The sequence below is a fragment of the Daldinia vernicosa genome (assembly GCF_022497035.1).
Source record: "Daldinia vernicosa strain CBS 139.73 unplaced genomic scaffold F5Y00scaffold_56, whole genome shotgun sequence".
In the NCBI taxonomy this organism is placed as follows: Eukaryota; Fungi; Ascomycota; class Sordariomycetes; order Xylariales; family Hypoxylaceae; genus Daldinia; species Daldinia vernicosa.
The window spans coordinates 187,325-200,207 of record NW_025953972.1 but is presented as its reverse complement, the minus strand read 5'-3'; the positions used below and the strand labels follow the sequence as shown (position 1 = coordinate 200,207).

At 45.5% G+C, this 12,883-nt stretch overlaps 4 protein-coding genes across 4 annotated transcripts; 2 read left to right on the top strand and 2 right to left on the bottom strand.

Moving 5' to 3' along the window:
* The first annotated feature begins 3,147 nt into the window (after positions 1-3,147).
* On the top strand, positions 3,148-5,251 carry F5Y00DRAFT_246345 (subtilisin-like protein). The gene is made up of 3 exons (XM_048009129.1): positions 3,148-4,009; positions 4,096-4,582; positions 4,662-5,251. Exons 1-3 carry the CDS (start codon positions 3,326-3,328, stop codon positions 4,829-4,831), a joined length of 1,341 nt encoding a protein of 446 aa, XP_047861424.1. The 5' UTR covers positions 3,148-3,325; the 3' UTR covers positions 4,832-5,251.
* An 844-nt stretch (positions 5,252-6,095) lies between these two features.
* On the bottom strand, positions 6,096-7,893 carry F5Y00DRAFT_272889 (NAD(P)-binding protein; the record flags this gene model as incomplete). Its single annotated transcript, XM_048013071.1, has 5 exons — positions 6,903-7,893; positions 6,738-6,849; positions 6,587-6,677; positions 6,428-6,512; positions 6,096-6,324 (listed from the first exon to the last, which is right to left on the bottom strand). Exons 1-5 carry the CDS (start codon positions 7,376-7,378, stop codon positions 6,096-6,098), a joined length of 993 nt encoding a protein of 330 aa, XP_047861423.1. The 5' UTR covers positions 7,379-7,893.
* On the bottom strand, positions 7,894-10,027 carry F5Y00DRAFT_168967 (farnesyl-diphosphate farnesyltransferase). Its single transcript, XM_048004831.1, has 4 exons — positions 9,647-10,027; positions 8,513-9,569; positions 8,282-8,449; positions 7,894-8,220 (listed from the first exon to the last, which is right to left on the bottom strand). The coding sequence occupies exons 1-4, from the start codon at positions 9,712-9,714 to the stop codon at positions 8,089-8,091; spliced, it is 1,425 nt and encodes a 474-aa protein (XP_047861422.1). The 5' UTR covers positions 9,715-10,027; the 3' UTR covers positions 7,894-8,088.
* Positions 10,028-11,115: 1,088 nt separating this feature from the next.
* Positions 11,116-12,850, top strand: F5Y00DRAFT_246342 (NAD(P)-binding protein). Its single transcript, XM_048009128.1, has 2 exons — positions 11,116-11,882; positions 11,946-12,850. Exons 1-2 carry the CDS (start codon positions 11,436-11,438, stop codon positions 12,393-12,395), a joined length of 897 nt encoding a protein of 298 aa, XP_047861421.1. The 5' UTR covers positions 11,116-11,435; the 3' UTR covers positions 12,396-12,850.
* The last annotated feature ends 33 nt before the right edge of the window (positions 12,851-12,883 follow it).

Sequence of the window (12,883 nt, the reverse complement as noted above, 5' to 3'; positions counted from 1 at the left end):
GGTAATTACCAGATAACGTGCTGTTATCAATCACCCAGAGTTCCAGACATGTTTATTATCACAGGTACATATGTACGAAGGTCCGGGCCAAAAGTCTTGCACATGTGGAGGTCCTTAGCACCGTATTTCAACGTCATCTTTTGCTATTAATATTATATCAGCTACCTGCTAAGCTAAAATTTGGATAGCGGCCCGTACGCTAAGTTTAGGCGGCTTACCACTGTATGTATAGCGGCGTCGGCCACTACAGCTTAAATAATACCGTGCGGTCCTTTTCTTACTCACACGTGGTCTGCCAAGACTAGATGGGCAAGTCTTTTGGCCCGGACCTTCGTAGGTAGGTACATGTAGTTTATGTACCTACGCTTATGACAACGCATACTTCCATTTTTATTTTTATTTTGGGGACCCAACCGTAAAATTAAATAACAGTCAGCATTAACGTACGCATCTTAGGTACTTTCTTTTCTTTTCGTAGGTTAGGTACATTAGGTTACCTAACCTGTTATAAAACATCTCTTACCCCTCTATATATTATCGTGAGATAAGTTCGATGTTTGTTTAATATGGACTTTTCAATTTCCCTGTCGTATAATGTATTTTACCTAGGTACCTACATATATGTAATATGTATGTCCATATGTATGTCGGTACAGGGAACGCATATTCGATGTGTGTTATATATGTGCTGCTACTCGTGCATATGTCTTCATGCAGCTTCGCAGGGTATTGGATTCCGCTAACCTACATACGTGTACGAGCTATACATATGCTGATATGCTACATTGTCTGTCTGTTGGCGCCTGTTGTCAAGCTTTGAGTGGACCAGGCACTTGCAGTAGATCTTCATTCGATGGCTTAAGCCAAGACACAGTCTTGCCTAGGAGTGGATCCTATTTGATCGGGATTACTTGCATGACTGGCTCTCCTTCTGGCCGCCATTCGAATATTTGGTGTCTGGGTGTTTAGGGCTATGGATGAATGGTGATACTACAAAACATGACATGTAGCGGCTGCTCTTATATGGATATCTGGCACTAGTTGTATGTTGCCGATTCAATGGATGGGCTTATCGTCTTATGGTTATTGATAACAATAACATGGGATGAGTATCCGTATATACATCATAGCATATCAATAGGAGGTAGGCTACTTAACTCGTCGAGTGAGGTTACTTGAGCCTCCGATTTCAAGCAAGGTGATGATTGTAATATCACGTGTCGAATGTCCCTTACATACATAGTTGTAAGTAGTAAAAGTGAGCATACATAGCTGATAGCAAACTGCATCGTCGAGCGAGGATGGATGGGTAGAGTATTTATTACATACTTTACCTAGGTAGTTACTCACTGTGCAGGCTGGTGGAGTTTACACCATGTTAATACCTATATTTATCGTAGAGGTTATGCTTCCTGGACCCTTAATCGATACATACCTAGCAGCTTGACCATTATGTAACACAGCAGATCATTTAGCAAGTGTATTGTTTCAATTAACTTAAATTTAATACTCTGACCAACCAGAGCCTGATATTACTGAAACGCCCCTTAGATATGAGAATCCACTATTACTTTAAACGGCTTAACGCGGCAATCCCTAATATTCCCTCAATATGTTTCTTATTTGCGGGCCTGGCTCCATCGGGCATTTGAATACAAAGTACATTTTAGTTAGGGGTTGACCACTCTGCGGATTACACTGGACATTCCATTTGACCCTTTCCTAAATCCGCCAGTTCCCCCGAAATAGCACCACTTGCTAGGAGTAGCCGCACAATACGTACAAGATACTATAGTATGTACGGAAGGAATATTTGCTTCTCCAAGGCTTCTCCGGATGTCCTCGGTGTACGGCTAACACGGCGGAGCCATCGCCTATTTACGGTATTTACGGTATTTATGGTTCGGAGGGATCAATGACGACTTCGGATAAATCCGTCCCAATCTGTTATTACAAGCAGTTTGGTCGGTTCTACCAACGATCATAGTCTTGTAGGTAGACATGATTCATATAACTGCCACCTTTGCCGCAGTCGAGTTCATGCGCGCGGCTGAAGAATGGCGGGAAACACCTCTCATATGATAATACTACATGGGCTTTCGCCCCCGACATCCACCGATGCTCTACGATCCTAGAGGATCATATAAGTTGTAATTCTTAACAGAGGAATATAACAGGCAGTATGGATATCGGTAGCTATCCTTTAATACATATTTACAGGTCAAGATCGTACGAGAAGTTTGCGCTGTGGGCTTGCTAACAATAGTGACTTAGTTCTGACTGGTTACTGGTTTATGGTTACCAAAGTTGTGGGGAGGCGGATTGGACGATTTCTCTTTTACGACTTTCTTCTCTTGGACGCAAAGAGACGTACAAGGACGCACAAAGACGCACTCGTTACAATAATAGTTTGTTATTGTTACTGATGCTGCACCGCGATCGCATCTAGTTAACCCTGTTACTTTCCCAGCTGGCCTGTCGCAAGGCCTTGTTTGGGATTGACGAACTGACGAGTATGCAAAAGTATGCGAAAGTATGCGGCAAGGCGCTCCAAACCCCTGCATTTGAGGATCAACCGCGGCGGTCTAGGGGCTCACGTTTGACTTGGCGGTACTTGGCGCCTATGATGATTCCTGCCCAGCCTTCTACAAACTGGAAACTGGGGTTGGTTTGCTAACGTCCAAAACAAGCCTCTTCGAAATATTTTCTAGTTACTCATTACCGATTACAAGGCTACCTAGGTCCCATACATTCTTTTAAGGGGTGGATCTTGATGGGGCGTGCTTTATGGGGTACCTAGGTACGTTATTATTTGTGCCTATTGTATGATTCCGTATCTAATACCTATCTAGGCAGTTTATATGCGACCAACCTGACAATCTTTTATTAAAAGACAATGCCCTCTCATCTCTTTTCCGGTTTACCTTCTTGAGTTTGCTTGTCGTCTCTCAATTTCCCCCCCACGTTTTTTTATTCTCGTATTTCTCCGGGTGAGAGTGGATCGTGAAGGTACATTTTTATTTGTCTTCGTTACTCTTTAACCTTGACTTACCTTCAACCCTCTACCTTTTCCTTTCCACATCACTCTCTTGAACATACTTCTTCTCAATTTTACTTTCGGATCGGTGATTCGATCGTAGCCCTTCATTTTTTTATTAAAAAAAAGTACATATCAAGCCCTCGGTTTCGTATCACTCTTTAGGTGCTTCCAGCGATATCACAGTATTGGATCATTCTCGATTTGTCTGGTACAAAGAGAGTTGAAATAAGACAAGTTCACAAAAAAAGAAGGCCAAACTCACAGTTTCATACCTAAATCGACAAAATGGCTCCAAGCATCGCTACCGTTTTAACCTCTCTCCTCGCCCTTGCTCCGTTGGGAGCAGTCGCAAGCCCTTTGAATTTATGGCGACCTTCTGCATCTGCGCCTGCGACGACTTCTTCAGATTCTTCAGACATTTCAGGAGTTAGTAAAGTAATAGGTAATACTATATCCAACGCTGTAGCCGCCTTTGTCAGCAACCCAGGTGCAAAAGATATAGTTCCCAACTCATACATCGTCGTCTACCACAAGAACTATACCGACGATGAAATCGACCAGCACCAAGCGTCTGTTAAGGTAGCCGTCAAGAAGCGTAACCTGAACAAGCGTGGGCTTGCCGGTCAGCTCCTCTCCACAAGAGTCCGTACATTCGCCATGTCAGGCTGGCGTGCTATGGCCCTAGACTCAGATGATCTCATGATGAGTGAGATGAACAACTTGTCTATGGTTAAGTACGTCGAAGCCAACACCTATGTCAAGTCCTCCCGCCTTGTGAACCAGTCAAACGCGCCTACTGGTCTGGTCCGTCTAAGCCATGCTGCGGCTGGAGGACAGGGTTACGTGTTCGATGATGCAGCTGCTGGCGAGAATATCACGGCGTACATTGTTGATACCGGTATTATGGTAACGCACGAGGATTTCCAGGGACGAGCTGTTATGGGGTTCAACGCCGTCGAGGAAGAAGAGGTATAGCATTAATCCCTCCTACTATAACGCTGATTTCAGCATCATGTTATGGCACCGCAGGACTTAAGCTAACGGGTTAATTATAGGCTACGGATTTGAATGGTCACGGTAGCCACGTCGCAGGTACCGTCGGCGGTGCGACATTCGGAGTGGCGAAGAACGTGCAGTTGGTTGGCGTCAAGGTTCTAGACGCCCAAGGTAGTGGTACTAACGCCGATGTGATCGACGGTCTCAACTTTGTTGCTTCGGACGCTAAGAAGGGAAAGTCTGTGATGAACATGTCTCTTGGTGGACCCGCTTCTCAGGCCGTTAACGACGCCATTGAGCGCCTCTTTTCCAATGGTGTTGTTCCTGTTGTCGCTGCCGGAAATGAGGCTCAGGATGCCACCAACGTCTCCCCCGCAAGCAGCCCCAATGCCATCACCGTCGGTGCCATCGACCAGACCAACGACCAACGCGCTAGCTTCAGCAACTTCGGCAGCTTTGTCGATGTCTATGCTCCTGGTGTTGATGTCGAGAGTGTCGGTATTTCTAGCAATCAGGCTACCGAGACTCTGAGCGGTACTTCCATGGGTATGTTCCCACGCCCCAATTCCTAGCCAATATAATAGGTTCAATAGCTATCTAAAGAAATATCTAACAAAGACTCTAGCGTCCCCGCATATCGCCGGTCTCGCGGCCTACCTCATGTCCCTTGAGGGCCTCACTGACGCTACTGCCGTTTCGGACCGTATCAAGGAACTGGGTGCTGCTTCGGGTGCCACTGTCGGACGGAATATCAAGGGTACCACCAATGTCATCGCCAACAACGGCAACCTATAATAATTCAGTGCGTGATGTTCTGCACGTCTGATGATTCACGGGGTGTTTCGATTCAAAGTTGGATGACCTCGCCCCATCGCTTTCTACACGTACCTCATACCAGCACACATGGTTACCAGCATCTAGCGAAGCATGAATTAATACTACATATAGCGATTTTTAACGAGAGGCGAACGTTGGGGCCTTGTTTATACTCATTTTTATTTCTCATCTGGGAAGGATATATACGTGTGGATAGCGCAGCGAGATGTTATGCTTAAAATAGATGAGCGACCATGCATTATAGAGAAGATGACAAGATGTTCTACGGACGAGCTAGCGGTTCAAGCGATTTCTTGTCGCTGCATCAATATTGTGTATATTTGGGTCGGTAGATGTTCTATCAGTATATAATCAACTTCAGCGATAAACATGTTCAAATAAGGTCCCCCCAACTTGATTTAAGTGAGATGAAAAACAACGGGCATAACTCTGTATGATACATCCCCCTTTCTGATCCATAACGGAACTACTATAATATACATCTTGCAAGCACATAATTTCAAGACGGTAAGAAAAGCGGGCGTGACTCCGTGTGTGGATATCGAGGTAAGCGATGGTAATATGTTATACGAGCCCGGGTAGACCCGACCTCCAAGCAGCTGCCGCCAAGCAACCCTCGGGGCTTACGCAATACGCTGCGGGACGTGAGACGGGATATTGAAGCCAAGATGTTAGTTTCTAAGGGCCTGAGACCGTTGAGGATGAAACGTATCTTGGCAAGCCCGCCGCCACCGTCTCGAACATATTCCACCAATCAGTTCTTTTATCGTCTTCATCCTGGGAACAGATCGTGAGACGAGCAAGCCCTACCGTCATACAATGTCATGTTCATCGCGGTAAGATTGTATATCGGTGTTTATTCATGTTGTCTCATAGATGCTTACGTTGGCTACGTTTCGTGGCTAGTTAGAAGTCGTAGTTAGTATGATCATTGTGAACAAGATGTTATATCGAGTAGTTAGTATTGAAACCTATATTGAGACCTATAGAAAACACCAAGATTAATACGCGTATGTACATATAGGTAGTTAACGCCTTCTTGTCCCCCTCGTCTTCTCTCGGCACGTATTTCCGAGGTATAATACGATGAGACCCTATCGTGGCATCGCGTAGTACCTGGCCTAGATAGCATAACTAATAGAAAACCCAATCGCACACGAAGTAAGGGCTAGGTAGCTAGGTAGCTATTACTTTAAACACAATAGACACAATAGACACAATATCACGAATGGTCCTTCTTAACCTTCTTCTTCGGCCTTAAATCCTCCGAGTACATCTTGAAGAAATCCGTCGGCTTCTTCGGGTAGTTCCCCGTGACGTCGTGGAACGCCGTCGTCGCGATGTAATTCGTCTTGCCCTCGCGTACCAGGCTATAGTACTCGAGGAGGTACTCCTTCTCCGACTCGTCGACCTCGGAGGCTTGTGCCTTGAGGGTTCTCCTTGCTTCCGCTCTTGGTGGTTGGGATGTTTAGTTAAGTTATAGATGCATGTGAAGAAGAGAGGGAGGGTAAATATGGATTAACGAATGGATTAGATATGTGAGAGAGAACTTACGGTGAAATATCTTCGAATTTCATCGGGCTGTCCAGGGCGGTACTCGCTGCCGTGGCGAGTTCTTCGCCCGCGCATAGTTCTGGGCCTGGATTATCGAACATCGTTAGTTCTCCTTGCTCGAGTTGACTACAAGGCGAAATCGTTCGTGACATGACTTACCAGTAACGATCATCATCTGACCGCGGTGTCTATCGTCGAAGCCGTGCGGGCCTTTGCCCGATAACACGTGGGCGGCGACCTGAGCAACATCCTATACAATATTAGCTACACACGAGCAAAAGAGATAAATTCACAGCACTAGGTTTCATACACCGAGAGCTACTGGGGCAAACTTATGTTCCTTCCCAATGGGTAATGTGAGATCGCCCTCGGACTGTGCTTGGGGCGCATAGAGAAGTATGTTCTCAGCATAGAAACCTGCTCTGTCTATCACGTCAGTACAACGCTCTACCGCGACGAGAACACGCGTACATACCTGATTATGCAGGGTGAATGTCCAAGCGGAGCTGACGAGTCCCCCTTAGTAGACAGGACCAGACTCTCAAGCTCGATGAACTCCCTCAGATGAGGCTGACGTCTGGGATCCGCGTAGTCGGCGCCTGCAGAGCTGATGAACAGTACATTTTGTATACCAGCCCTCTTCGCGGCCCGGATTAGTTCGACGCAGATATCATGCTTATCCTTATGCGCCGGCGGAACTAGACAGATAGTATCGCAGCCCGTCTCCCTGAGCGTATTCGCCACGACTTTCTCTCGTCCGGGAACATGATGAACGATTTTAGCACCCAGGGATTGTAGCTCCTTTACATGATGGTGTCGCGGGTGTAGTGTTAGGCCAACCACCGAATCTACCTTGCCGATGTCCTGGTATTCGTCTTGTCGAAGCAGTAAGTTGGCAATTAAATGGCCAGTTTGGCCCTCCGCAGCTGTGATACATACATTTCGTGACATTGTTACGTGGATGAGAACTTTTTAACAGGTTACAGGCTTAATTATTGTTGTAGATAGTGATTTAGGTGGAAAGAATAACATCTTGTATTAGTTGAGAAATGCTAAAGCTGAATATTAAAACGCTGAGGTTATAGCTCGATTGTCAGTGTCATCATGCATCATGACATGGGATTAGCTAGTAGAAGGGTTATTGTGATTCGCGTTATAGTTCCGTCACCACTAGTCCCAAGGGGATACTTCCAACCATGTCATAACTCTGTCAAAGGTATCAAAAGGTATTATGTTGGCGATCCACGACGGGGAACCCTATCTGGGAATTGATCAGGTTCAAAGCCCGCCATGTGCCTACGAGCCACAATGGACCCGGTACTCCTCGTCATAATTTTAATATCAGCACTTCTCGGCACAGCCGCAGTCATTGAGAAAGACTGGACTGTAATTTGACATCCGTGCTTGTTGTTCCTCGCCTCTTAGACTATTCCTGGATGAGGGCATTGGACATATCGTACAACGAAGGATATGCATCAGTTACAATATTAGTATGTGTATATTAGTAAGGATTATAAAGGGGATGCTTCATCATCTCGTAGCATGGTCTGTCACGCCTTGCCGCATTAAACATGATATACTAAACGGCGACCCTCCGAAGTCCTACCAGCGCCACTTACGTTATCATACACCTTTCGGCGTCATGTCGGTTAATATATCCGTTATAACTCCTCGTGAGCTAGTAGTGTCGTGGTTGTCGTGGCTGTCGCCTTGGCCGCATCTCTTAAACTAGATGCGGCTTCTTTATCGAAAATCACGTCAAACCTCGCTCCCATAAACCACGCTAAACCAAGCTATTTGTATTTTGTTAGTTTTAACTCTGACGAACGAGACTTGCGTGGGCGTATCACGTACCATAAGACTGGAAACCAATAGAAGCACGAATGCAACAGATCCGACCAATAATAAGGCTTCCCAGAAATCATTCGAGGCAGCGTTTTGTACCTCTCCCTCCGCTTCCTGCACGGCCTGTAGCTTCTTTGCGTCTTGCGTTGGGAATAGAGTTTCAATGAATTGCTCGATCTATTCAGGTTGAGTCAGCGATGATTAGCTCTAGCGACGGGGAGGTATGGAGGTGTGGCTCACCTTGCCACAAGCTACACTTATCTCAAGGTAGTGAGGGTCTCTTGGGTCGTTCTTCTTCGCTATCCTCCTTGCATAACCCTTGAATACTTCGCAGACGACTCGCAGGTTCTGCGTTGATTGCATCATTAGGTTGCAAGCGTCACCCTTCGTTATCTTGATGTGACTATAGAAGATCTTGGGATTTTGAAAGACGAGCTCAAGGGTGGCGATAGCCATGGTCTGCGGAATTGCGACAAAGTTGAAGACGCTTTGCTCCTTGATGCCGGCCATGTAAAATAGGCATTCGTCGGCATGCTTTAAGGCGTTGAGAACCATCTCAGAACTGCACTGGAGAGCCTGTGTACGGTACTTTGGGTTAAACAAGTCATCCCAGTTATCAACATACTTGCTCCAGACGTCCTTAGGCCAGAATCTACGCTTATCTTCAAAATCCTCGTGCACATCGCGGATGATATTGGTCTTTTGTAAGAACTGACCCATACTCTCAGACAGCTCCATACGGTCGAGTAAAGCAGGGTTCGCCGTATTGCCTTGTACGAAGATGCGAGTCAGGCCTTCCCCGACCAGACCAGCGACGTAATGGCAGTATTCCTCATACTGCTCAAGCGACTTGACGCCTTCTTGGAATTCAGCGTTCACGGCGTAGTCGGCCATACCATTACCCATCTTAACGGTGATATCTTCAATGATATCATAATACTTCTTGTCGATCTTCTTTAGCTCTGCGATCACATCGTCGAAGTGAACGAGGAGCTCACGATCCTTCTCGTTAGGGCCACTTCCATTGAAGTTCCAGCCATCAATTTTCAAGTACTTGTCGAACTCGCGTAACATAGGCTCTTTTGTCTTTATCGGAATGGTCATGTCATCCTCGATGGTGTCCAATCCCCTTAGCACGAGATAAAACAGGGCGATGGGGACCAGCATTTCAGGTTGTAGCTCTTGAATGACAGCGGAAAAGCTGCGGCTAGTCAAGTTCAGAAAGTGAAAACATGATCGCAGAGTGGGAGCCTCCTTGGCGGGATCACGCTTATGAACCGGCTCATGCCAAACTTTCCTACAAGGTAAAGGTTTGGGTTAGTGAAAGGTATACTAGGGAGGATAGGTGATGAATAGGAATAGGAGCGATCTTACCATTGTACGATCGACCGTAGCTGGTTCGGGTGGAATAAGTAATACAGAACCTCGCCGAGGCCACCCATTTTTGCAGTTGGATGGATCTATTAAGCGGTATATGGGAGAATAGTGTGAATAGTGTGAGAGTAATTAAGGGGGAGGTGTCGGTGTGAATAGACCGGGTATAAAACTTTGGGGTGAGCACAACGCGATGGTGAAGGAGTGATAATGAAAGGAGAGCAGTGGTTGTTCAGGACAACATGGCGAAAGGAATTAATATTATATAGTAGACTAGATATATTGATGATCGGGACGGAAACGGCGTTTTGGTACGAAACAGAAGTGTATGTGTTTTCTAAAAAATCAAGTTTACTTTTTTACTTTTTGGGGACTGACACCATGTAGAAAATATTGCCGGGAAGAAACTAAAAAGTCCGTCCCCACATCCAATTTCGAGGACCCCAGCAATTGGGAATAGCGAATCAAAGCACGAATTTATCAGCCCACTAAGAGCAAGCGAGGCGACAAAGCTCAGGTCTGTCTGGACTTTGCTGAAAAAAAGAACTTAGCTCAGCACATCTGGTTGGAAAAACTCCACTGCGGGGTATGAGCGCTGAGTTTAGTGGATGCATACGTCGGACGTGTACCTATGTACAATACCTTAGCTGCTTAGGTACCTCCTAGGTATGCACAGGCATAAGTGCGTGGAAAATAAGAGTTACATCATTTTTTTAACTTAAAGAAACGAGGTTGTTTCAATTCTATATCTAGTTATAGTGTAATATTTATACGCGCGTGCGCTAGCACTTCAGCCATGTCCATATAAACCATGCAGGTACGCTTTTGTACATACTTATTGAGCAAGCGCGGCACACCGTTACCGTAAGCTTCCTCCACAGGGCATTGGTGCGTACTTACCTATATTCTCCAACCATTTGCTCAAGAATTACCTTACATAGTTGTACAGATCTTGGCTAGGGGAGCGGTAGATAGTGAACTCCGGACGGATTTGGTGGCTTATGAAGCGGGCGTGTTACTATGATATAAGAGGTTGAAATCCCAGAAATCGAGATTCCGTATTGGGGATAAGATTTAATGTAACACATCTTAACTACATAAAGTGGTTTAATAGTATTTAAACAACCCGTAAAAACGGAAGAGTCATCGTTGTTAATAAGGTTATTAATAAGTAATATTTAAATGCCGATATTCTCTAAAGACTTAAAACCATAACCCGTTGATAATTTGTCAAACTTGTTGGTTTATATTAGAATGTTTGCATAGTTATTTCCAATTCATAGGTATGAATATGGATTTTATGCGTGTAGATTTGTCCGAATGGAGCCTTTCCTAACGTTGCCGATCAGCCGGAAAGTTTGGGCGCACATGCCCGCGTACCGGACCCGACGTACATCACCAAGACAATTTTGCCCCTCCTACTTCGTAAAAACTCCTGAAAGCAGTAATTGTACAATTGCTAGAAGGGGTAGTGACGACCCCTAATCAGTACTGCCCGTGTGTCGTACTTGCCGTACCTATATTAACTTAATAACTTATACCGTAACTTCTAATTTTTGCAAAAAAACAAGAAGCTGCGATTAATAATTGATGAACTATAAAATTCATCATTTAACATTATCATTATTCTTTTTCCTTTTCTTAAATTCATCGTTGCGAAACCCCACTACTCCTTAATCCTCACGCTTTAAGTTCAAGGGGATTGTTCTTTTTGCCCCCCCTGTCTACGTGTCTTTTATATCAACTACGCCGACCCAGAACTTCAACGCTGAAGAATAGCATATCGGCCATGGCGACGGCCAATGGATCTAGAGAAAACAGATTCCTTATTTGGGGTGGTAGGGGATGGATTGCGGGTCATCTCGAGAAGCTTCTCAAAAGTCAAGGCAAGGAAGTCTTCAGGACGACCATCCGTATGGAAGATCGGGCGGCCGTGAAGGCAGAGTTAGATACGATCAAACCTACTCATGTACTAAACTGTGCGGGATGTACCGGCCGCCCCAACGTCGATTGGTGTGAAGATCATAAAGAGGACACGATTCGCTCGAATGTTATCGGGACGTTGAACTTGGCCGATTGCTGCTTCCTTGCTGGTATTCATTGTACCGTGTTTGCCACCGGATGCATCTACCACTACGACGACGCCCACCCGATCGGTGGTCCCGGGTTCAAGGAGACGGACCAGACGAATTTCACGGGTAGCTTCTATTCTGAGACCAAAGGCCACGTTGAGGAGGTGAGATGATAGTATCAACATACGGCTTGTTGTCTAGGAACGGTTTGCTTACACGATCCCTAGGTTATAAAATATTACGCAAACTGCTTGATCCTCCGCTTGCGTATGCCGGTGTCAGATGATCTACATCCACGTAACTTTGTCACCAAGATTAGCAAGTACGAGCGCGTGGTTGATATCCCGAACAGCAACACGATTCTAACTGACCTTCTGCCGGCATCTATCCTGTTGGCAGAACATAACGACACGGGGGTTTATAACTTCACCAACCCAGGCGCCATCAGCCATAACGAAGTATTGACGCTCTTCAGAGATATAGTACGTCCAGGCTTCACGTGGAAGAACTTCACCGTGGAGGAGCAGGCCAAGGTGATCAAGGCTGGCCGCAGCAATTGTTTGTTAGACACGGAGAAACTGGAAAAGAAGTTGAAGGAGTATGACTACTCGGTGCCTGAGGTCCACGAGGCTTATAGGCAGTGCTTTGAGAGAATGAAAGCTGCAGGGGTCAAATAAGCTTGGACTCAAGCTACCTAAACTGATTTGGGTATGCCATGTACCACATACTCTACGTTTTATCGTGTAACTGACTAATGGCGCTACGGGATGGACTTCTGGAATGGCTAGTACCTAGGTAGTTAGATGATTAGGTATGAAACTGCGCTGACTTGGACCAGTTTACATTAGAGAGAAAAGGGGGAGAGGGTGACGTTTTGTTATGCCCCTCACAAGTTTGTTAGACAAGAAATGCTAAGATTTCAAGAGACAAGTAACTAACTAGGTAACTAGTATGAGACTGGAACTATTTATAATGACAAGTTTCAAGTCGAGACTTATAACGAACTGACACAATAGTGGTGGTATATAAATGATATGTAGGTAGTTTCATAATGTAATCTGATTGAGACTGTGGGGCAGAAAGGGGACTCAAAAATCGACCCCGCCTTGGTATTAAAATGGATGTACATATCAGATGTCAGCGGCTATCTACCTACTAAGGTACT